Raw genomic sequence first — 18,142 nt, forward strand, 5'->3', positions numbered from 1 at the left:
TATGAAGAGACTTGTTCAGTTATGATCATGTTATGAACTTGATTTGAGACTTTTCTTCTGCTGCAAATTATGTCTCTCATAGGGAACTGAGGAAGGCTGCAAGTCAGACTTGCACGCTCTTGGCTTCCTTTGTTTCTATGGGTTAATTCATTAAAGTCACCATGTCCCAGTTTCTTCCTTTGTAAAGTGTGAGTGCTGGGAGAGTTGGTTAGTAAAGGTGAAAATATTTCGAGATTTGTGGAACACGGGAAGTTGTGCTGATTGCCAAATATTAGACTGCTTCATCACCTTCTGTGATAAAATAGCTCAGAAGGGAAACTCACAATGGAGGCACCTGCTCTGGAGGTGGCCCGCCCTGCTGAAAGGAGGAGAGATCTTGCCCCAAACATGCCTCTTTCCTGCCTGCACCTTCCTGCTGACTCCAGATTCTGCCATGGTGTCTGACAGTCTTTCCCTGCCTTAAGCAGCTCCCCAAACTCCAGTGATCAAAAATGATTAAGCAGAAAAATAACTGAAAAAGCCGTTCCATTCTTCCTTTATTAAAACACTGTTTTTACCAGGACAAAGCTAGGGTGATGGGCGCTTCCCCTGCTTCTGTCCTCTCAGCCCCACTCTGTGTGGTATTAATGTCATGGAAAGGCTTCAGAGCTGTTGCTGTGGGCTGATGTGGGCTGGTATAATTAGCATAGAGCCTGCGCCTGCTGTGCTGGGGGTCTTCTGTATTTGGATGACCCCATCTCGTTCATGACCTTGCTCTGTGGGAGCTGCTGGACTGCAGTGGTTTGCCAAGTAGTAACATAAGAATCTGTGTTCATATTAAAACTTAAAACTGGTTTTGTTTCTCTAGTGTGTGTTTGATTCTCCCCAGAATTATCATCTGATGTTGGCACGTTTGCCAGTTGGAGAAACAAGTTCTGTAATTTTTCTAAAAGTGCTTGTCTGTGTAAGTGAAGAGATCTCGTTAGTCTGAATTGGCTAAAGAGGAATAAGTTGAAAAAGTAATGAGAGAAATACATATAGTCATTAGTACTCACAGTGTGCCTTACCACTTTTTGCATTTATCTTTGATGAGTGGTTGGAAGAGTATTATCATGGCATGTGATCTGCAGTAATAAAGTAATGGTAGTAAGTTTTTCACTGTAAACATAGTCATTTCATGTTGCAATAGGGCCCAATTGATTTTTTTCTCTGCCAAGAAAAGTTGTTAAGGCTATATCTTCAGATGAATAAAGAGGTTTCAATTAACTTCAGTACAGCTGCTCTGATTTACAGTGTCTGAGGATCTGGACCAAACTTGAAAGTCTGCAACAATTCTTAGCCTGTGTCATAATTTCTAGATTGAAAGATCCATTTCTTTTCAATTTTACTCCCATTTGGTTTAAAACCACAGACGTTGGACTGTTTCATTGATGGTTCATGGTAAGGATGTTGGCTGTACCAGCTGAACGTCTGTAAAGCTATACATTCTGTGTAGCAGTGCTTTTCTAATTGGTGATTGAGCTATCAACAAATGTGCACGAGAAAACAGAACCGTTAGATTTTGTTATTCAAATAGTCTGCTCATAGGATGTACTGTTTGTGTGTCTATTCTAAATTATTACCGATAAACATAAGTGGGAAACTGTTACAAAATATAGCCCTGAGCAAAAATTGACACTGTTTGAAACGATGAGACTTCTTTACATATGCATATCATATGTTTTATCCTTAAAATATAGGAAAAATGGGTCGGAGATGAAAACCACAACAGAGAGCTGTGTATTTCAGTGGTAAACATACTGCATCTCAAGCTATAATGGAATATTTCAGTGTTTCAGCTAAAATCATTTCTAAGATATCTAATTAAATTTAAATGCTAATGATAAAAACGTTTAAACACACTGACAACATTTTAGGTTTGCATTTTAGACATTCGGGTTTTTTTTTGCTTTCTAATTATCTAGGGAGAACTTCAATGGATTGGATCTTTGGTTAGTGTGCTGGTTTTTGGCTTTCTCTTTATTCTCGTAGCTGTATTTCATGGTGTTCTCTGGCACACAGAAATACTGAAATGGAACTTGAGCGCTTGGAAATGTGGGTGCAATTGAAAGCTTGGGCACTCTTCACCTTTCCCCTTGTGACTGATTTTGCTTTACATGTTTCCTTCTACTCGTTACAGATCAGATGAAAATTAGATAGTTGATGGTCCTCAGTTATTGCAAATTATTTCTTCCTAACAATTTTGTGGCATTTTGTAGATCAGACACCAGAAGACAGGGAAATTTTGTAGCTTTCTTTCTAGTCGATGCGGTTTCTGAGCCCTGTATGCAGAAACTGCTTGCTCTCTGCAATCTGAATGGTGGTGCTGTGTCAGTTTTACTTGTGACAATTACTTTTTCAATATTCTCTGTTTCTTTTCAACACCTATGCAAATACTCTAATGAAGCCCTTAAAAATAATAATAATAAAAAACCTTGCATTGGGAAGCTGCTTAGTTTTGGAGTATAATCTGATTTTCTGTTACTGAATTATGATGAAAATACTTGAAATGGTTGGTTTAGTACGTCCTACTATGAATAACTATCTCTTTGTTTTTATGTAGGCTTCTTTAGAAGGAAAAGGCAGTTAAAATTGGCATAGATTTCATCTGTGGACCTTGTGAAAAGGATAGGAGGTTCAAAGTCTCAATACACTGAACTTTAAATTGTTTACGTTTCTTAGTGACAACTGATTAGTTTAATTAATAGAGGATATAATATTTTGTTTTATTTTTAGTTTTAGGTAGTTTTATTTTTATTTATTTATTTATTTTTCTTTAGTCTGTTTCAATTATTTATCTTAGTCTTTTCACATGGAAATAAATTCACATTAAAAACTGGTTTCCCACCTATTCACACTTGAGTAGCCTAAACAGTGGAGTGCTGGTGGGAAGAAGGACAGAATTTGCTGTGCTGTTGTTCTTGACCACAGTGGCAATCTGAGGTAGATATTTCTGAAATACTTCCCAGGTAGTTTCAGCTAGGCATGGTATCCCCTGTAATATTTTTCTAACACTTTTCCTTCATCCCGGTAGTAGCTGCAGATCACCGGTGAATCAGGTGGTTTCTCTAGAGGGTCTATAAGCACATTTTAGGGTTGCCATTGTGTGCATACGTGAAAATCAAATTGTGTAAGCCTGCATTCAAAAAACAACAAAATTCTGTGCCCAGTGTTGCCTCACAAAAGCCTGTTAGATGACAAAAACTTCAGCTTCTCAGTTGTGGAAAGGAAGTGGGGCGTTTTTACTAGTTTAGTTGTATCTGATCAAAATGCCTGTGACTTCGTAATTCTTGTGAGTCTTTACTACGTTTTTCCCTCTGTTCTGGCTGACCCATATTCTGATCTATGCTCCTATATTTGCCGTGTAACCCTTACAAACAGTGCCACGATGAGGGGAGTCAGCTGGAGAGTATCCACTCTTGAAGGTAGTGGATGAGAAGGTGCAGTGTTGTATGATGCAGAATAGTGCCCAAGAGCAAGGATTGCTAGCCCAACCTGGTGTTCAGCTTTCAGCCGGAAAGCCCAGCCTCTTGGTACTGATGGTGCCAACCAAGAACCTTGCAGCAGCCAAGTTCCTGTGGACACAGCACTTGTAACCAGTTGTCAGTGGCATTCTTGGATATGTGGAGCCTTAACTGCTTCTGCAGGGCTAGCAATATACTTGAGCAGTCACTATGCTTTCATTCTCCTTATGGGATAGGATTGCATCTGACCCTGGTGTGATTGGGCAGTGTGGAAAAAAGCTTCCTGTCCCTTCTTGAGTACTCCTTCAGAGAAAAACTGATGTCCAAGTCAGAGGTGTGGGTTTGCATATTTTATTTTTCTCCGGTTTGTAACTACTCCGTTACTGGTGAAACTTCAGAATTATGAGAAGGTCATGTGCTTTTGAATCAGTAAATGTTCAAGAACTTTCACAGTGACTAGAATATTGATAAAGGAAAATATAACCCACGTTATCACTCTATAATGCAAGCTTTTCAACAAGAATTTAAGTTTAGCTTCATTTCTATGATCTAGATGAAAATATTTTTTCAAGTATATACCCTGGCCTGGATACGCTTTTATATTTTATAGGATACCCAGATCTCCTGTAGATATAAAAGCGTTTCTGGTTATGAGATCTCTGCATTACCAGAATTTCGCTCCTGACTGTGAAGGCTTGCTAAATAATCTTAAGAAATCTATAGTAAAAATGTTAGTTCTCGTGCAGTCAGATTACCCCCCCTTCAAAAATGTTTTATTAGGTTTTTAGTACTCTGAAAGTCACAGCTCTGAGGCAGTCTGCAGTTCAAACTTCACTTTCAGTTCTTAGACCGAAGTCATTTAAGTAAATAAACAGAAGTGGCACGTCATTTATAGCTCATGCCAAAGTATGCCATATGCCAGTCAGAATTAATTTGTATGAATCCTCATATATGTGAGCTTATAATAATCATAATGCAGATACACACGCACACGTGCAACACTTTAAATGTGCACAGGTGCCATCCTACCACAGCTCTCCTTACTTTTAGTGAGTCTTGAATCACCTTCCTTAATTGTTTTTCTTTTTCATCTAGTAAAGGCATATAAATCTCATTGCTAAATAGCACTGCGTTATTTGATAGTAAAAATAAAATCCCTCCTACTTTTCTTTGTGAACAGACAGATGGATGTGTTTACCCTTTAGAAAAAATTTAGACTTGATATTTTTGTTACATTTTGTTTTCTTCCTGGTAATTATGTTGGCACTTTGCTGTTCCCCAGTTGTGCATTATTACAATGGAAGGTGACAATTTGATTGTCTTCAGTTGGAGAAACAAGTAATTTTGTATTCACCAAGCTGTCAGGTAACACTACCTCAGGGTACTAAGGGCTCCTGGCAATATGGTTTGGCACCTATATTTAACTGCTTTGATGCTTGCGTAACCCCTTCTGAATCAGGAGTAGTTTGACTGCTAGAAATGTTTTTAGACTTGTAGTGTAAGGTTTTGATTAAAAAGACAGTCCGTAACTAAGCTGCAGAGCTGTTGTTTCGTGTTACATGGAGGTACTAATTAGGTGGTTTAGTGCAACTGGTTACAGGGGAGCCTGAAACTGAGACTCCTCAGTGCCTGCCGAGCTGATCTGCTTGACTGAGAAACCAGAATTCTGAAGACTGGGAAGAGGGAGGGGCAGGAAGCCTGACTGGAGACAAAACGTTTCACTTCTGTATTAAGCTGTGCAGAGGAATGGCACGTGACCTTGTGTTTTTGCACCTGTAGGATGGTAAATTTAGTATGTAACTTAGCACATGGCATCATAGTACCTCCTAAAGATTATCTGGTGGAATAAAAAAGGTTCAGAACGCTGTATTTTACCACTGAAGTTGATGTCTCATAGAGCACTGAAACGATTTAGTGAAACTTTTAGGAACTCCTTGCCCTCCAGGTTTAGGTTTGGTCAAAAGAATTTTGAATTAGTAGAGCAAGTCCTTAACTGGCTTTATTATGGAAAAAAACAAATCTAGTCTTTTGAATACACTCTCAGCTCCAAGTCTAAATGTGCTAAAATAAATTCTTGTATTTTTAGTCATCCTTTATCAAAACCACTTACGTAATCCTTTATCTAAACAATTAAGTTATTGTATTCCATAAAAATATGTGAATTAATGCCTATTTATAGCAACCATTGTTTTTTAATTTTATTGTTAACAATTGCTTTTATTTATATTGTATATTCTGTTACTTGCTGCCTAAACCAACAAATCCTAATAAGTTGCTGATGGATAAGTTCTTGGCATGTCCCCTCTTGTTCCCATAGTTATTGGTAAAGATAGCTGGAAGTCAGTACCGCTTTTTTTCCTTTTCCAACAGTAGGAAATTGGATATCCAGAGACACATGGTGTAGTCATAGGACTTTAAAGGCAGTCGTCACTGAGAGGCCAATACCAACCAATTAAACAGAGGTGGTTACGTGATGTAACATTATCAGGAGAAACAATTCATGACTCAAAGCATTCCAGGGCATATGAGCTCCAGTCCAAAGAACAGTCTCAAGCTGTTTAAATAAAGTGACAAGAATATTGTCAGCTAAATATAAACTATAGAAAATATTAACTTCAGTGACTGAAGATGAGCACAGCCCAGGTGCTAAATGATTATTCTTTTCACTGCCCTTTACTACTTTCAATGTGAGTTCACCTTTGGCATGTTCAGTGAAAACTCCTGGCAGTAAATAGAGAGAATGGAACAGTTAGCCTACTAGAAGGGTAGGATTATTTTTAGCATTTTATGACTCCAAGTAAACACTTCAGATTTTCACTGAAAAGTCATCGAGGGCAGTGAGGCTGTTTAGCTGCATCCATTTAAACGTTTTCAACAACTGGATGGACAGCCAAGAACTTGTTCCCCACCCCTAATATTTTGTTGTGGCTACATGGCTGCAGCAGCTCACTTTAATGGCAGAAAGAGAAAGGTTTTCCAAAAAATTTCCAAAGGGCCGTTAGCTCTCACATTGTTTGATCATGAGTAAGAAGTATCGTAAAATGTTGTTCCAAGCTCTGTGAGTTTTGAGGAAGTTTGAACCTGAAGTCAAACTTAGTGACTCGTGTTCATATCTATTAACAGAAGCGTAATTTGTCTGGTTTGGGAAAACAAATGCAAGAATAGCTCTGTGTGTATATCTTGGAAGCCATGAGTGCATTGCTTAGCTTGACGCTTATCTCAGCAAGAGATTTGGGTGCCCATTTAACATACTGCTGTCATTTCTTGAATTTTCACAAACTTTTATTTCCAGGGTAATTCATAATGTTTCTTCTGACAACCTTAAACTCTCTAACGTTGAAATGTTGTTTATGATTGATATGTAACTAATTCTTGTAGTGTTTCTGCAAAATAAAACCTAGGAAGAGCTTGAGGGTGATGAGCTGATTTGTGTAAGGCCTTATTGTGGCTCCAAAGAGGAAACAGAAAATGGGAGACCTTCCTTTGCTGTATTGTCATTTTATACAAATTTTATATACAGGGATTTATGTTAGGCTGTGGGGCCCTGGGAGACTGAAGTCTTTTACTGCTTGTTCATTTGTGTTCCTAAGGCTCCTTGAAATCAGATATGAGATTTCATAATTTTAGGAAATAGCTGTTTATTCTAAAATGGCAGGCAGATTACAGCATTAGATTTATAATGAATTACGTTAGTGTGTCCACGCAGCATTGTTTTCCAGAGGCAAAGCTACAAAATGTTTGGGTTATTGGCAAAGCATTTTAATTTCTCTTTAAGTCAGTCTGACTACTACTGTAAGTGCTACCTATGTGCATAAAAAACAGAGATTGGTTTTCATGAATATTTCAACTATGATAAACTATTTCTCAGATAGAAATAATTAAATTATTCCAGCAACTTGTGGGCAGTGGTGTCAATTTGTCCCGTGCTTCATCAAGCCCACAGTTAGACAAAATTCCACTGCAAAACAGATTGCATAAAGAGTGCTCCATGGGCATACACTTGAGACTTGGAAGAGGTCTGAGAATCCATGAAAAATACAGGGCTCTTGACTGGTAAGCTGCTGGGCCGTGGGTGTTAAACAGGATGCTGTGGGCAGTGCAGGCAAAGACGAATTTGCAGTGTGTTTATTTTATTGCAAATCTGAGTGCTGACTGTGTAAGGGAGGGCCCTGTAAGTCATTTGTAAAATTATGAGAGAAATGCGAGCATTTGTTGCACTTTTAGAGTGAGGGGGGAGCAGGCTAAGCTGTTAGGGCTGCTTTTTACTTTTCACGAACACCAGGTTAGTGTAAAAGTTTAGAAGGAAGTATTTAAAAGGTTATGAGTACTTCTAAAAATGGTTTCTTTTAATTTATTTAGTTCTGGAGTCACTGAAGCACTTAGACATGTGCTTAACTTTTTGAAACAGTATTCCAATTTGAAATTAGTGGACTGCTTGCACACTTACAGTTAATCATACACTTAAGTACTTTAATCTGGCACTTTGGGGAAAAGGAATGGAGACTGTTCATAAAAGCTCTGTAAGTGAATGTATTTCTAATCTAATCGGATTCCAATCTACTGTTGGAGCTGTAGACCTGGGTTATGTCTATACTGCCGTCAGTAAAGCAGGATGAATTAGTCCATCTGAGTACCATGCTACTGCAGTTGGAGTGCTATCGGAAAAAAGCTTGTTTAAAATTGGTTTGGATATTCCAGAATTACAATGTAGTCATTTGTGTGGCTGCAGTGGAGATATTTCTGAACGCTTATGAGAGGGCAGAGCAGAGCAAAAACTATTCTCTGCCCTGGTCTGCTTTGTCATTTACCTTGTTGTTATTGCTTAGTTGATATACTTTTGAAATACTGACTGGTCTACTGTACCATTGTTATCAGTGATGGTGCTTCATAGCCTGATTCTAAAGCATCTAGCTAAGAAAAGAAATGATAAGGAGAAACCATACAAAAGCCTTAGGAAAAAGAAAAAGTAAGGAAAAAGTATAATTGTTTGCATTTAGAAAGGTGTAATACAATATCTGTAGAAAGAAGGAAAACTGATGCTTTGAGAATCTAAGTGGTAGTTATCTCATTGGAGCAGAGAAAATTAATTTTCTTGATTAACATAAAAATTATATCATATATGTAATAGAGCCATCTGTTTAGTTGTACATAGGTAAAATGCTTAGCCCTACACTTTTGGCTTTACTAACTTGATATTGAGGCTGGCTGAAAATGGGGTTCAATTCCTTGCCTTTGATTCTTTGCCATTCTTTTTCAGCTTCAAGTTCAAAATGAGACAGTATTTATTCTAGTTTTGGAATATCAAAGTGCAGATTTTTTCTAATTTTCAAAGTTGAGCAGGCAAAAGGACTCCAGATAATTAGGGCTTTTTCCAACCTTTTTTCCTACCCATTAGGTATATTTTCTACCTTTAGTGATTGCAGTGTTCAGCTAATCTGTCAATTTAACCAAAGCAACAATTTCACAATGTAGTTTTCTTTCTGATTGTGTGCTGTGTAATCAATATACTGATATAATGCGAGTGTAATTTCCTCTCTTATTTTATCTCCACTGCACAGTATTATAAATAAACAGCTAAAAAAGAAAAAAGAAAGAAAAGCACCAAACAAATCTGTTGCATCTTCTTTTAAGATTGTACCACTGTAGACACTTGTTCTAGTAAAGTAGAATTGGACCCACTTGATTGCATTTAAATTTTTCATGCTTCAGCAGTTTGTCTGGGAGCACAGTAAAGAAAACCCCCCGAGCGAGGATAGTTTAGAATAATAGAACTTGATTTTGTGTATTATAGCGGCACCATTTGCGCTGCTGTAGTTAGGGTTGTGTCAGCACTTCCATTATAAACCCCTGTTTGCAGGGGTTATAACTAGGGAGATATTTTTTTATCAGAAAGTTGTGGGTTTTTTTTTTTATTCATTTGAGTGAATTTAATTGGTAATAGGAGGAAAAGTAAATCATAATGGAAATTAGTAAACTTCAAACAGCTTTTACGGTCCATATTTACTATTAATATTGTTTTTGTTCTTTCACCAGGGATTTTAGCAAATGCATATCAAACGTTTTAAATATAAAGTTGTGCAGTTATTATGGCTTAAGACTGGGTTGTTCTTTGTGCTTGTGACTTAAACGCAAACTCATGTTTAAACGCAACCTGTTCTGTGTTTTGGTGTTATTTAAAACTACTTAAGTGATCCGCATCCTTCTCCCTTCAGTCTGATGAGGGCTGAATTCTGCCCTTGGACCTTACGGACTTCTATGGGTTGACTCCTCCTGTTGAAGTAAAACCAAATGTGCAAAGAGTGAAAACCTGCAGGAAGTCACTGCCTGGATGATACCCAGTCACAGCATTTACGCAGTTTATGCAGTTTAACTGGTCATAATCCTGTTGTAATCAATATTTGGAGCATAACCTGGGACCCCCAGAATACCTGTACATGTGAGGGTATTGATTTAGTTACTGATTGTGCTGAGAAAAGCAGCTGGAGGCCTTAACCTAGCGGGGTCCTGCATCTCTGTCCCTTTCACCCCGTGTTTAAAATCTAGCAGTCAAGGCGGGAAAGGAAACATGATGTGTAGACCTCTGGCCATCATGGCTGCATTAGCTCCCGGAGTTCCAGCAGAGGTATAGAGGCTGGGGAAAGAGAAACAGGCTTCTGAAAACTGTGATGAGGACAGCAGGTACCTGGGTGGCCTGCTGAGTTCATCTTTGCAGGCCTACAGGTTACAGGAAAATCCCAACATGAAAACGTGCCTGACCATAGGGCAGTAGTGGAGAAAATGGGTCGGAGGAGCTCAAAAGCACCTGAGGTCTGCTCTTGACCCATTCTGCTTTCCTAGTGCAGAAAAAAGTTGCCGGGCACGACATTGACAGTGAATGTGACTTTGTCAGTGCAATTTTATTTTTAAGGTTAAGGCAGTCCCCTTTCCTAGATACAATCAAATTAAGAAGAGAACATTAATACAGCTTTGTATTTATCTGTTTAAAACACAGCGAAGAGGGAAGTCTATTAGCATACATGGCAGGGGAAAGGTGCTTCCACTCGAGCACATTACCAGCAGATAGCTTTACTGAGTGGTCACTTGAGGAAATACCAAAAGCCTGTTTATGAAATAGAGGTGAAGCCTTTCTAGGCTAATTATATTCAGCATGTAATTTCTAAACTTCAGTCTGAATTTTGATTTTCAATTAACATTCCCAATTTGAAGATAATTTTCTATTTAATGTAATTGCAGGAAATAATTTATTGGCTGATTAAGACTGAGGGCCCAGCCTTCCTTAAGAAAACAGTCCCTAACAAACCAGCCTTTAAAGCCAACTCGTAGCTTTGGACAGATTCAGCCTATTTTTGCAGCTGCAGAGTTGCATTTAATTAGGATTGTGCACTATTATTCATCGGTGCAGTTAGTAGTTGAAATTATTCTTAAGAGACATTTTCATTTCGAGTTTTGTGTCATGATTAATTTATGGTGAAGAAACAGCCATAGTTACTGCTTTTTGCAGGAGCTCGTTCAGTTTCAAACAGGAATCAAATCTGTTGAGAAGGTGAAAGCAAGGAAAATCCCTTATTGTGACTTTCAGTTTCATTAATGCCTAGTTTTCAAATTGTATAGAGCGTGGTTAGATTACATGTATTTTCATGTGAGTGATTATATTAATGTGACTATTTTAATGAGAAAAGGGAAAGTAAACCTTTTATTTTATCTTGGATCACAGCAATTATGAGCCAGAACCTTTTGAAGTACATGCAGCAATGCTGGCTGCTGAACTCTTGGCATGTTCTCTGCAGCATCAACACGAATTCCTTAGTGTTGTAAGAATGTAATACACGGTTTAAATTCCTCAGTTCTGCTTATTGGCAGCATTGATATTAGACTGCCACTTACACTTAGGCTTCCCTAAAGAAAATGCAAATGTTTTTTCCCCTACCAGTATCAAGTGTTATAAGCAGGATTATCTCTATTTACAGAATAGTTATTCTAAATAGGTATCAGTGTTTTAATATGTTTCAAAGCACTTCAAAGCTTGTAATACTTTTATATAGAACTGTGCATAATTAGATTAGCTGATCCTATATTAATTTTTTTTCACTGTAGGATAGTAAATCCAAGCTCACTCATTAATTGTGAGAAATTTAGCATTAGCTGTTAAATCCTATGTGAAACATGGGCTGCTACATAAAGACCACTTTTTAAATTGGAATTAACTTAATTATTTTTCCTTGCACTTGATATTTCCTTCACTGTAATATTCATGAAAGCATGTGACAGATTTGTAAATTTAACTGTTAGTCTCAGATTTCCAGACCCTTTAATCAGTATTTATTTGTCTGTAGAAACAGTACTAGCAAGTTAATGATTTGCTAATTTGAAAAATGCTCATGTGGTTTCCCATGTTAACTGATTTGTGCATTTTTAAAGAAATGGTATGAAATCAGTTATTGTTAAAAAACAATTAAGGTGAAGATCTTTTTCCTTAGTTTCTCTGCCATTTCAGTGCCCAGGATATTCTAAAGTTACTAAAAACTCAGAAAATGGCAAATATATTTTAGCTATTTGGTTTCAGAATTAATGACAGTTTAACAGTTGCAGTTAAACTTATTAGAAATTTTAAACCAAGTGTTTTCAGATTTTGAATTGAAGTCAGTTATATTTCCAAGTAAGTGCAGAAACTGTGGTGAAAGCGGTGTTTCCGTATGCGATGGTAGTAAGAGACCACTGTTAGAAAGACACATTTAACATAAATCAATGCATTTATTCATTAGACTTTTAGGTCATTTAAAGTAATTTGTTGAAATATATCCTGTACTTGATGTTTAAAATCGAAGGAAACATAATTATTTCAGATATTTAGTTCAAACTGTAAAAGATTAATCACCTATTATCCATCCATTTGATAAACCATTCACTTTCCCCATGAGCATCACAGCAATTTCCAAAATGTAGAACTAGATAAAAATTTGAATAGGTACGGATCAGACACACCTTTAAACAAACAGAAGAAGGACTTATTTTAAGGAGACTGAAAAATTCCCACCTCTGCAGAAAACAACTTCTGCTTGCAAGGAAAGGGATTTGAAAAACATGTGGGACCTTCTCATCCCAAAATTTGCTTTATAACCTTCAGTTTACTTATGTGACTAAGAGTTTTAAACTTGAAATCTTATGGTGAATCAACATGGAAATAACAGTAAGCTAACTTTATTTATATATATATATATTTTTTCCTGTTGGAGAAAATTATACTGTTTGACAAGTCTAAGAGAATAGAATGACATCACATTACTTAAACCCTGACACTGACTGGACATTAGCAGAAACTTCACCTCAGTGGTATGGATTTGGTTCCCCAAACCTGTGCTTTTTAGAGTACTTTCTTTGACTGCACATGATTAATTTTAATTGATGACAGCAAGCGTACCTTCTATCTGATGTGCTTAGAGAGCTGTTGGAGTTTGATTTTTTTTTGTTTGACACAAACGTTTTTGTTTTGTCTCCTTTTCTTATTTTGCAGAAGAATGTCTTCCAAGCAGGCTACCTCTCCATTTGCATGTGCAGCTGATGGAGAGGAAACAATGACCCAGGACTTAGCATCACGAGACAAGGAAGAGGGCAACAGTGATCAGCACGCGACCTCTCATCTGCCTCTACATAATGTAATGCACAACAAACCTCACTCTGAGGAGCTACCAACTCTAGTCACGACTATCCAACAAGATGCTGAGTGGGATGGAGTCATCTCAGCCCAACACAGAATGGTGAGTTTCACAGTTCTTGAACTAGCTTTCTAAATTAGTATCCTAAAAGGCTGTTCGCTTCTCTTTTGAAAGACACATTCAGTAGAATCGTACAAGTGTGTGAAGCTTTTGAAATGTTAGTGTTAGCAGTAGATCTGCATCAATATGGTATAATTGTAAATTATAACTGTATAATCTTGTTAAGTATACAAGTCTATATGAATGAGGTCATTTGATGAGTTCACCTTCGGAAAGGAAATGCATCTATTTATCATGTTTTCATTCATACCTTGATTTATGTCATAACCTCTCTAGGTCATATATTCACGCATTAATTTTTGACAGGAGGGTATAGCTCACAACTGTTTGTCATCTGCGAAGCGCTGCATTGAGGGAAGAAACTTTAATGTATTCTTTTACTTCTCTCTCAGAAAAGGGATTCACCAAATCCACAACCTTATAGCTTCACACTGCAACAAAGAAGCTGGCATTTTAGGGGACACAATCATCCTGCTGTATTTACACAAAATTATAACTTTTTGTGAAAGGGAAATGTGTTCGAGTAACTATGCCATGCTTTTCTGCCCTAGATCATTTGTTTCTATACAAGTGACATTAGAACTGATCAGAAATACTGTCTGTATTCTCTTCAGTAGCCTGGTTAAAATTATTTTGCAGTTGTAATTCTGTCCTTATGCATCCCCAAAACTCTGCAATAAATGAGAAGACTGAATGAAGACTGAATGGGCACAACATCTCAGTCAATTTATTTTCCTTGAATGTGTTTATGAGGAACAGAATTAAGGTATGTGCAGTACCCAGGTGTGCTGTAAATTTAGAACATAATAATTCCACACTCTCCATAAAGTGACTTTTGCAAACACTGAATTCATGCAGTTAATGCATTTTCATAAAATTTCTTCTGCATTTTCATGAAATATCTATGTGCAGATATTTACAGAGGAGGTATTGATGTTTTTTTTCAGTGCAAATCAGCAGCTAAAAAATAAAAAAAATGTCGATTTTTTTTTTAATATTTCTAACAAATATTTCAAATTTGTGGAGAAATAATAATTTTATTTCAATAATCAACATAGAGGCTGGAAATCTTCATGCACTTTGTGTTACCTAGAATTCAAGTGTTATGTAAATAATAGCACTTAAATAGTACCCATTCTGTTAATACTGATTTTTGGTTGGTTTCTTTTCAAATTCTAATTGACTCAGAATATCAGACCAAACTAGGAGAGTGTTGCCTAATCTGCAGTGCACCATCTAAGCTAGTGCAGAACTTTCTGCTAGGCCTAAGATATTCATTCCTAAATCTGTGGGCTACTTTTACAAAGAATTTTAAAGATTCAAATGTAAAAAGGCTTTAAAGAAGAATGATACTAGATAAGTAATTTTGCAAGTTAGGTCTTAAGTTGTATATGTGGCTTCTATGCAGAATTTTCAACTGGAACCTTAGTGTGTGTGGGATGTCATTCTTTTGCACAAATCATGCCATAAGCTCATCAGAAAAAAATTTACCTGCTTGTATGTTATATAGAATAGAAAGTTTTGATCAAATCAGTTGATGAAAAGTAAATCTGTGAATTCGTCTGTCACTTTCCTTCCCATCCAATGAGGTGTGTGCACTTTGGAAATTTCAGTCTTAGAACACTAATACTGTAGATGAAAAGAGACTTTCTGTCCCAGTGAAAGGTATTCCTAACCTCTGGGAGCCCCTCAAAGCATTTGCTTTTTATTCAGGCTGTTCTTTTGACTTGAAATAGTAGCAAAAATGATAGAACCCTCTGCCATGTGATCATCTGTACTCATTGGCATTGCTCTAAACTAAGCTTATGCTTACAGCACCATAGTGCAATTTCTGTTTTCCTTCTTAATGCTGCACTACCATGTCAACGCTTGCTGTACCGCCGGACAGGCATGAATCAATACCCAGCTTATCGTGTTTCAGAGCAGGTGCATAAACTTTACTTGAGTGACTTAGCACTCTGTTTTCCCTCCCTCTTTTTTCAGTGAACACTCCATCATGTACGCAGATGAATGTCCTGAAAATCATTAGAAGTTTCCACAATTCCCTTGGGTCAAATCTTGTGGTGAATGTATGTCATCCTTATTTAGGTAGCTCTCAGCTAAACCAAACAGATCTTTTTGCCCAGCTAAAGTTGGGTATAATTCACAAGGTCTGGCTAGAAAAAATAAGTTCTCAAGGCATGCTATTTGGTTGCACTTGAAAGAGGTTTAAAATGTAAAGAACATGATTCCAGTGTATTCACAAGTTAGGTGAGTTAGATCACTAGTTACATCACTGCTGTGAAGTGGTATAAAAATACTTTTTCTCCTTGAAAGACTGTCATTTAGGGTAACCTTTTTGACTCTTTTCCTTACTTGTGTCCTTTGTGAGAAATCCTTTAAGCCTCAATTAATTGTGTAAAGTTTATCTGAAACGTCTCAGTCTCCAAGCAGGCATTGATACTGCTAGGAAAAATTCCAAAGCGCCTGCAGTTTTCCTGGTGAGATCAATTTTATACTCCTCTAAGTGAGGAGAGGAGTTTCTTTCCTTAGAGGTGAATTCTAGAAGGCGGGTTGAACTGTTTTTGGGATAGATACTGTAGCAGCAATTGGTTTTCTCCTTAATGAAACCAAACTCCCAGAAGATAAGTGCTTTCTGACCTTTCACAGACAGTTCCTTTCAAAGCAGATTTGAGGAAGCACCTGCTCCTTCCATTTATGCTGAAGGTAAAGACATCGGTGCTATCATTAAAATGCATCAATAGTGTGTGTTGCCTGGTTATAAGATAGTAAACTCACAGATCGCTGTGTCAATATATGGGGAGGAAAAAGATTATTTTTCATGTGATACCTGATTAAGGACAAAATCCTGCTTCCTTTGTGCCCTTAAAACTACTCAGGACATCACTGGAATTTGTGAGAGCATGCATGCTAGGAGGGCTGTACAGAAACTAGCTGAAGAAAGATACTCTAGCAGGGCAATTCAACTGAAAAATATCACAGAGATTTTTTTCATCACTTATGGTATGCAGCACTTTCTGTAATATAAGATACCTTTAAACTGCATTGTGTGTTATCATTAAAAAACCCCCACACTGGCTAGAAATGTTTTCAAACTTTCACTCCCTTTTGATATCAGGCATTGCTTTCCACTGAGTCCTTTGTGTATTCTGAATGTCTGGAAGCCAAAATATTTTGTTTTAACTCCCACTCTGTAGTATTTCCCAGCTGTGTACTTATATGGTGTAATAAAAGGATTTAACAAATGGGAAATAGCAGCTGCATTTGGAAATTCCCTTTGTGCTCCCTTTTCATTTGACAGATTCAGCAATGTGTAACAACTGTAACGTCAGACCTGTAATGACTTACACTGCGAGTATCGTATCACCAGCCAAATTGATGTAATAGAGGGGAGAAAATAAAACAACTGTAAGATTTAGACCTGTAATTTCATATTGTTGAGTAGAAAGGATCGTGTGTATTTCTATCTATAACTTAATATGAAAATACCTTGGCATGTGGGTATTTATTGTTGCCTGTAGTTCAACTAGAAAATAAATGCTATTTTAGGCTGAAGATATATCATTTTACTGCAGTAAACCGTAGAGAAGAGGTCAAAGTGTTACTAAGATAACAGAGCAGTATCTTCTTCTGCCTTCTACCACGGACACTTCGTAGCAAATAGGAAATACAGCCAAATTTTCTAAATTTCACCCGAAAGCCGCCTCACTCGGGGCAACAGACCGAGAGAGGATGAGAATGGAAAGCCAACAGGTCTAACTTATGCTAAATTTAATAGTAATCAAACTGTTATATCCCAGTATTATGTTAATTGGTAGCTATGTAAAGAAATGGAGAATTGTAATTTGCGCTTTATTCACTGGAGAGCAAGTGATGCTCCTTATCTTCATACGGAGCTCTGCACAGCTTGTGAGGTAAATTGTGAAGTTTTTTTATTTTTGCCTGTCAGGAGAGAGCAGTGCCAACAACAAGCTACAAAATTAGATGGACAAGTGATCTGATCCACTTAAGGAAATGGGTTGGTGCGTTGCCATGGCTGTAAAGGCTAGATGTGGTCCTTATTATGAACAGTACATTTAAGTAGCCTTAAAATACTGAAATCCAAGAGTCACAGAATAGCTTGAGTTGAAATCCAGAATCTTTCTCCAAACAGTAGATTTTTAAGAATTGCTTTCTTTTTCTACTGAAACTGAAAAGATGAGAGAGGTAAATTGTGTTCCCAAGCCTAATCCCATTATGACAAGCTGGCAAAAGGCAGGATTTCTGAAGATCTCACTGGCTCGGGGAGAATCACTGTGGGTATGTTGAATACAAGAGCAGTGGAAGCTCTTTTCCCACTGTTATTCCTCTCCTGCCTACCACCACAGGCACTATATAGACAGTGTGTGCATGCACAGAATGAGGGCACCCACAAGTTTTCGGTCTACCATTACATGAAGTATTACTGCAAGAGGCTGTTGTGAAGAACCACAGCTGCAAGCAGTGTCTAAAGATTGTGTGTTATTTCCCATGACTGAGGAAAAACACACAAATATACATATGTATGTTAATTACCACCAAACATATACTACATTTTCCCATATTTTTTTAACGTCGTTCAAGGACCCTTTGGATTTAGGAATGAAGTTTCTTTAATTGGGTTTTATGTCAGATGGGAACATTGACATATATTTCATAATTATGTCAAGTCTCTGTCTTCTGTTGACTTCTTGCCAAAGAGTGATAAGCATGCTACCTTTCCACTGTCTCGGCACATCCGTTTCAGCAGTCCTGATGGCATATTTGCATATGCAGGAGGAAAAGAGATTTGTATCTGTATTTGTTATTTTTAAAACATTTTAAATCACCAAGTATCAAATTTAATTTTGTGTAGTTCTAGCAAAAGTC

At 37.3% G+C, this 18,142-nt stretch overlaps 1 protein-coding gene across 8 annotated transcripts in view; it reads left to right on the forward strand.

Annotated features, from left to right (window-relative positions):
* The window catches only part of SOX6 (SRY-box transcription factor 6), a 361,252-nt gene that overhangs the window by 122,823 nt on the left and 220,287 nt on the right, over window positions 1-18,142 (forward strand). For all 8 annotated transcript variants that reach the window (XM_065755272.1, XM_065755269.1, XM_065755275.1 and 5 more), the window contains one exon: window positions 12,994-13,237. In XM_065755272.1, the coding sequence (XP_065611344.1) occupies window positions 12,998-13,237 (240 nt within the window). In that variant the 5' untranslated portion in view covers window positions 12,994-12,997. The remainder of the gene's footprint in view (window positions 1-12,993; window positions 13,238-18,142) is intronic.

Source organism: Cyrtonyx montezumae, unplaced genomic scaffold, assembly GCF_038088225.1.
Source record: "Cyrtonyx montezumae isolate F1298 unplaced genomic scaffold, pur_monq_1.0 scaffold_10, whole genome shotgun sequence".
NCBI lineage: Eukaryota > Metazoa > Chordata > Aves > Galliformes > Odontophoridae > Cyrtonyx > Cyrtonyx montezumae.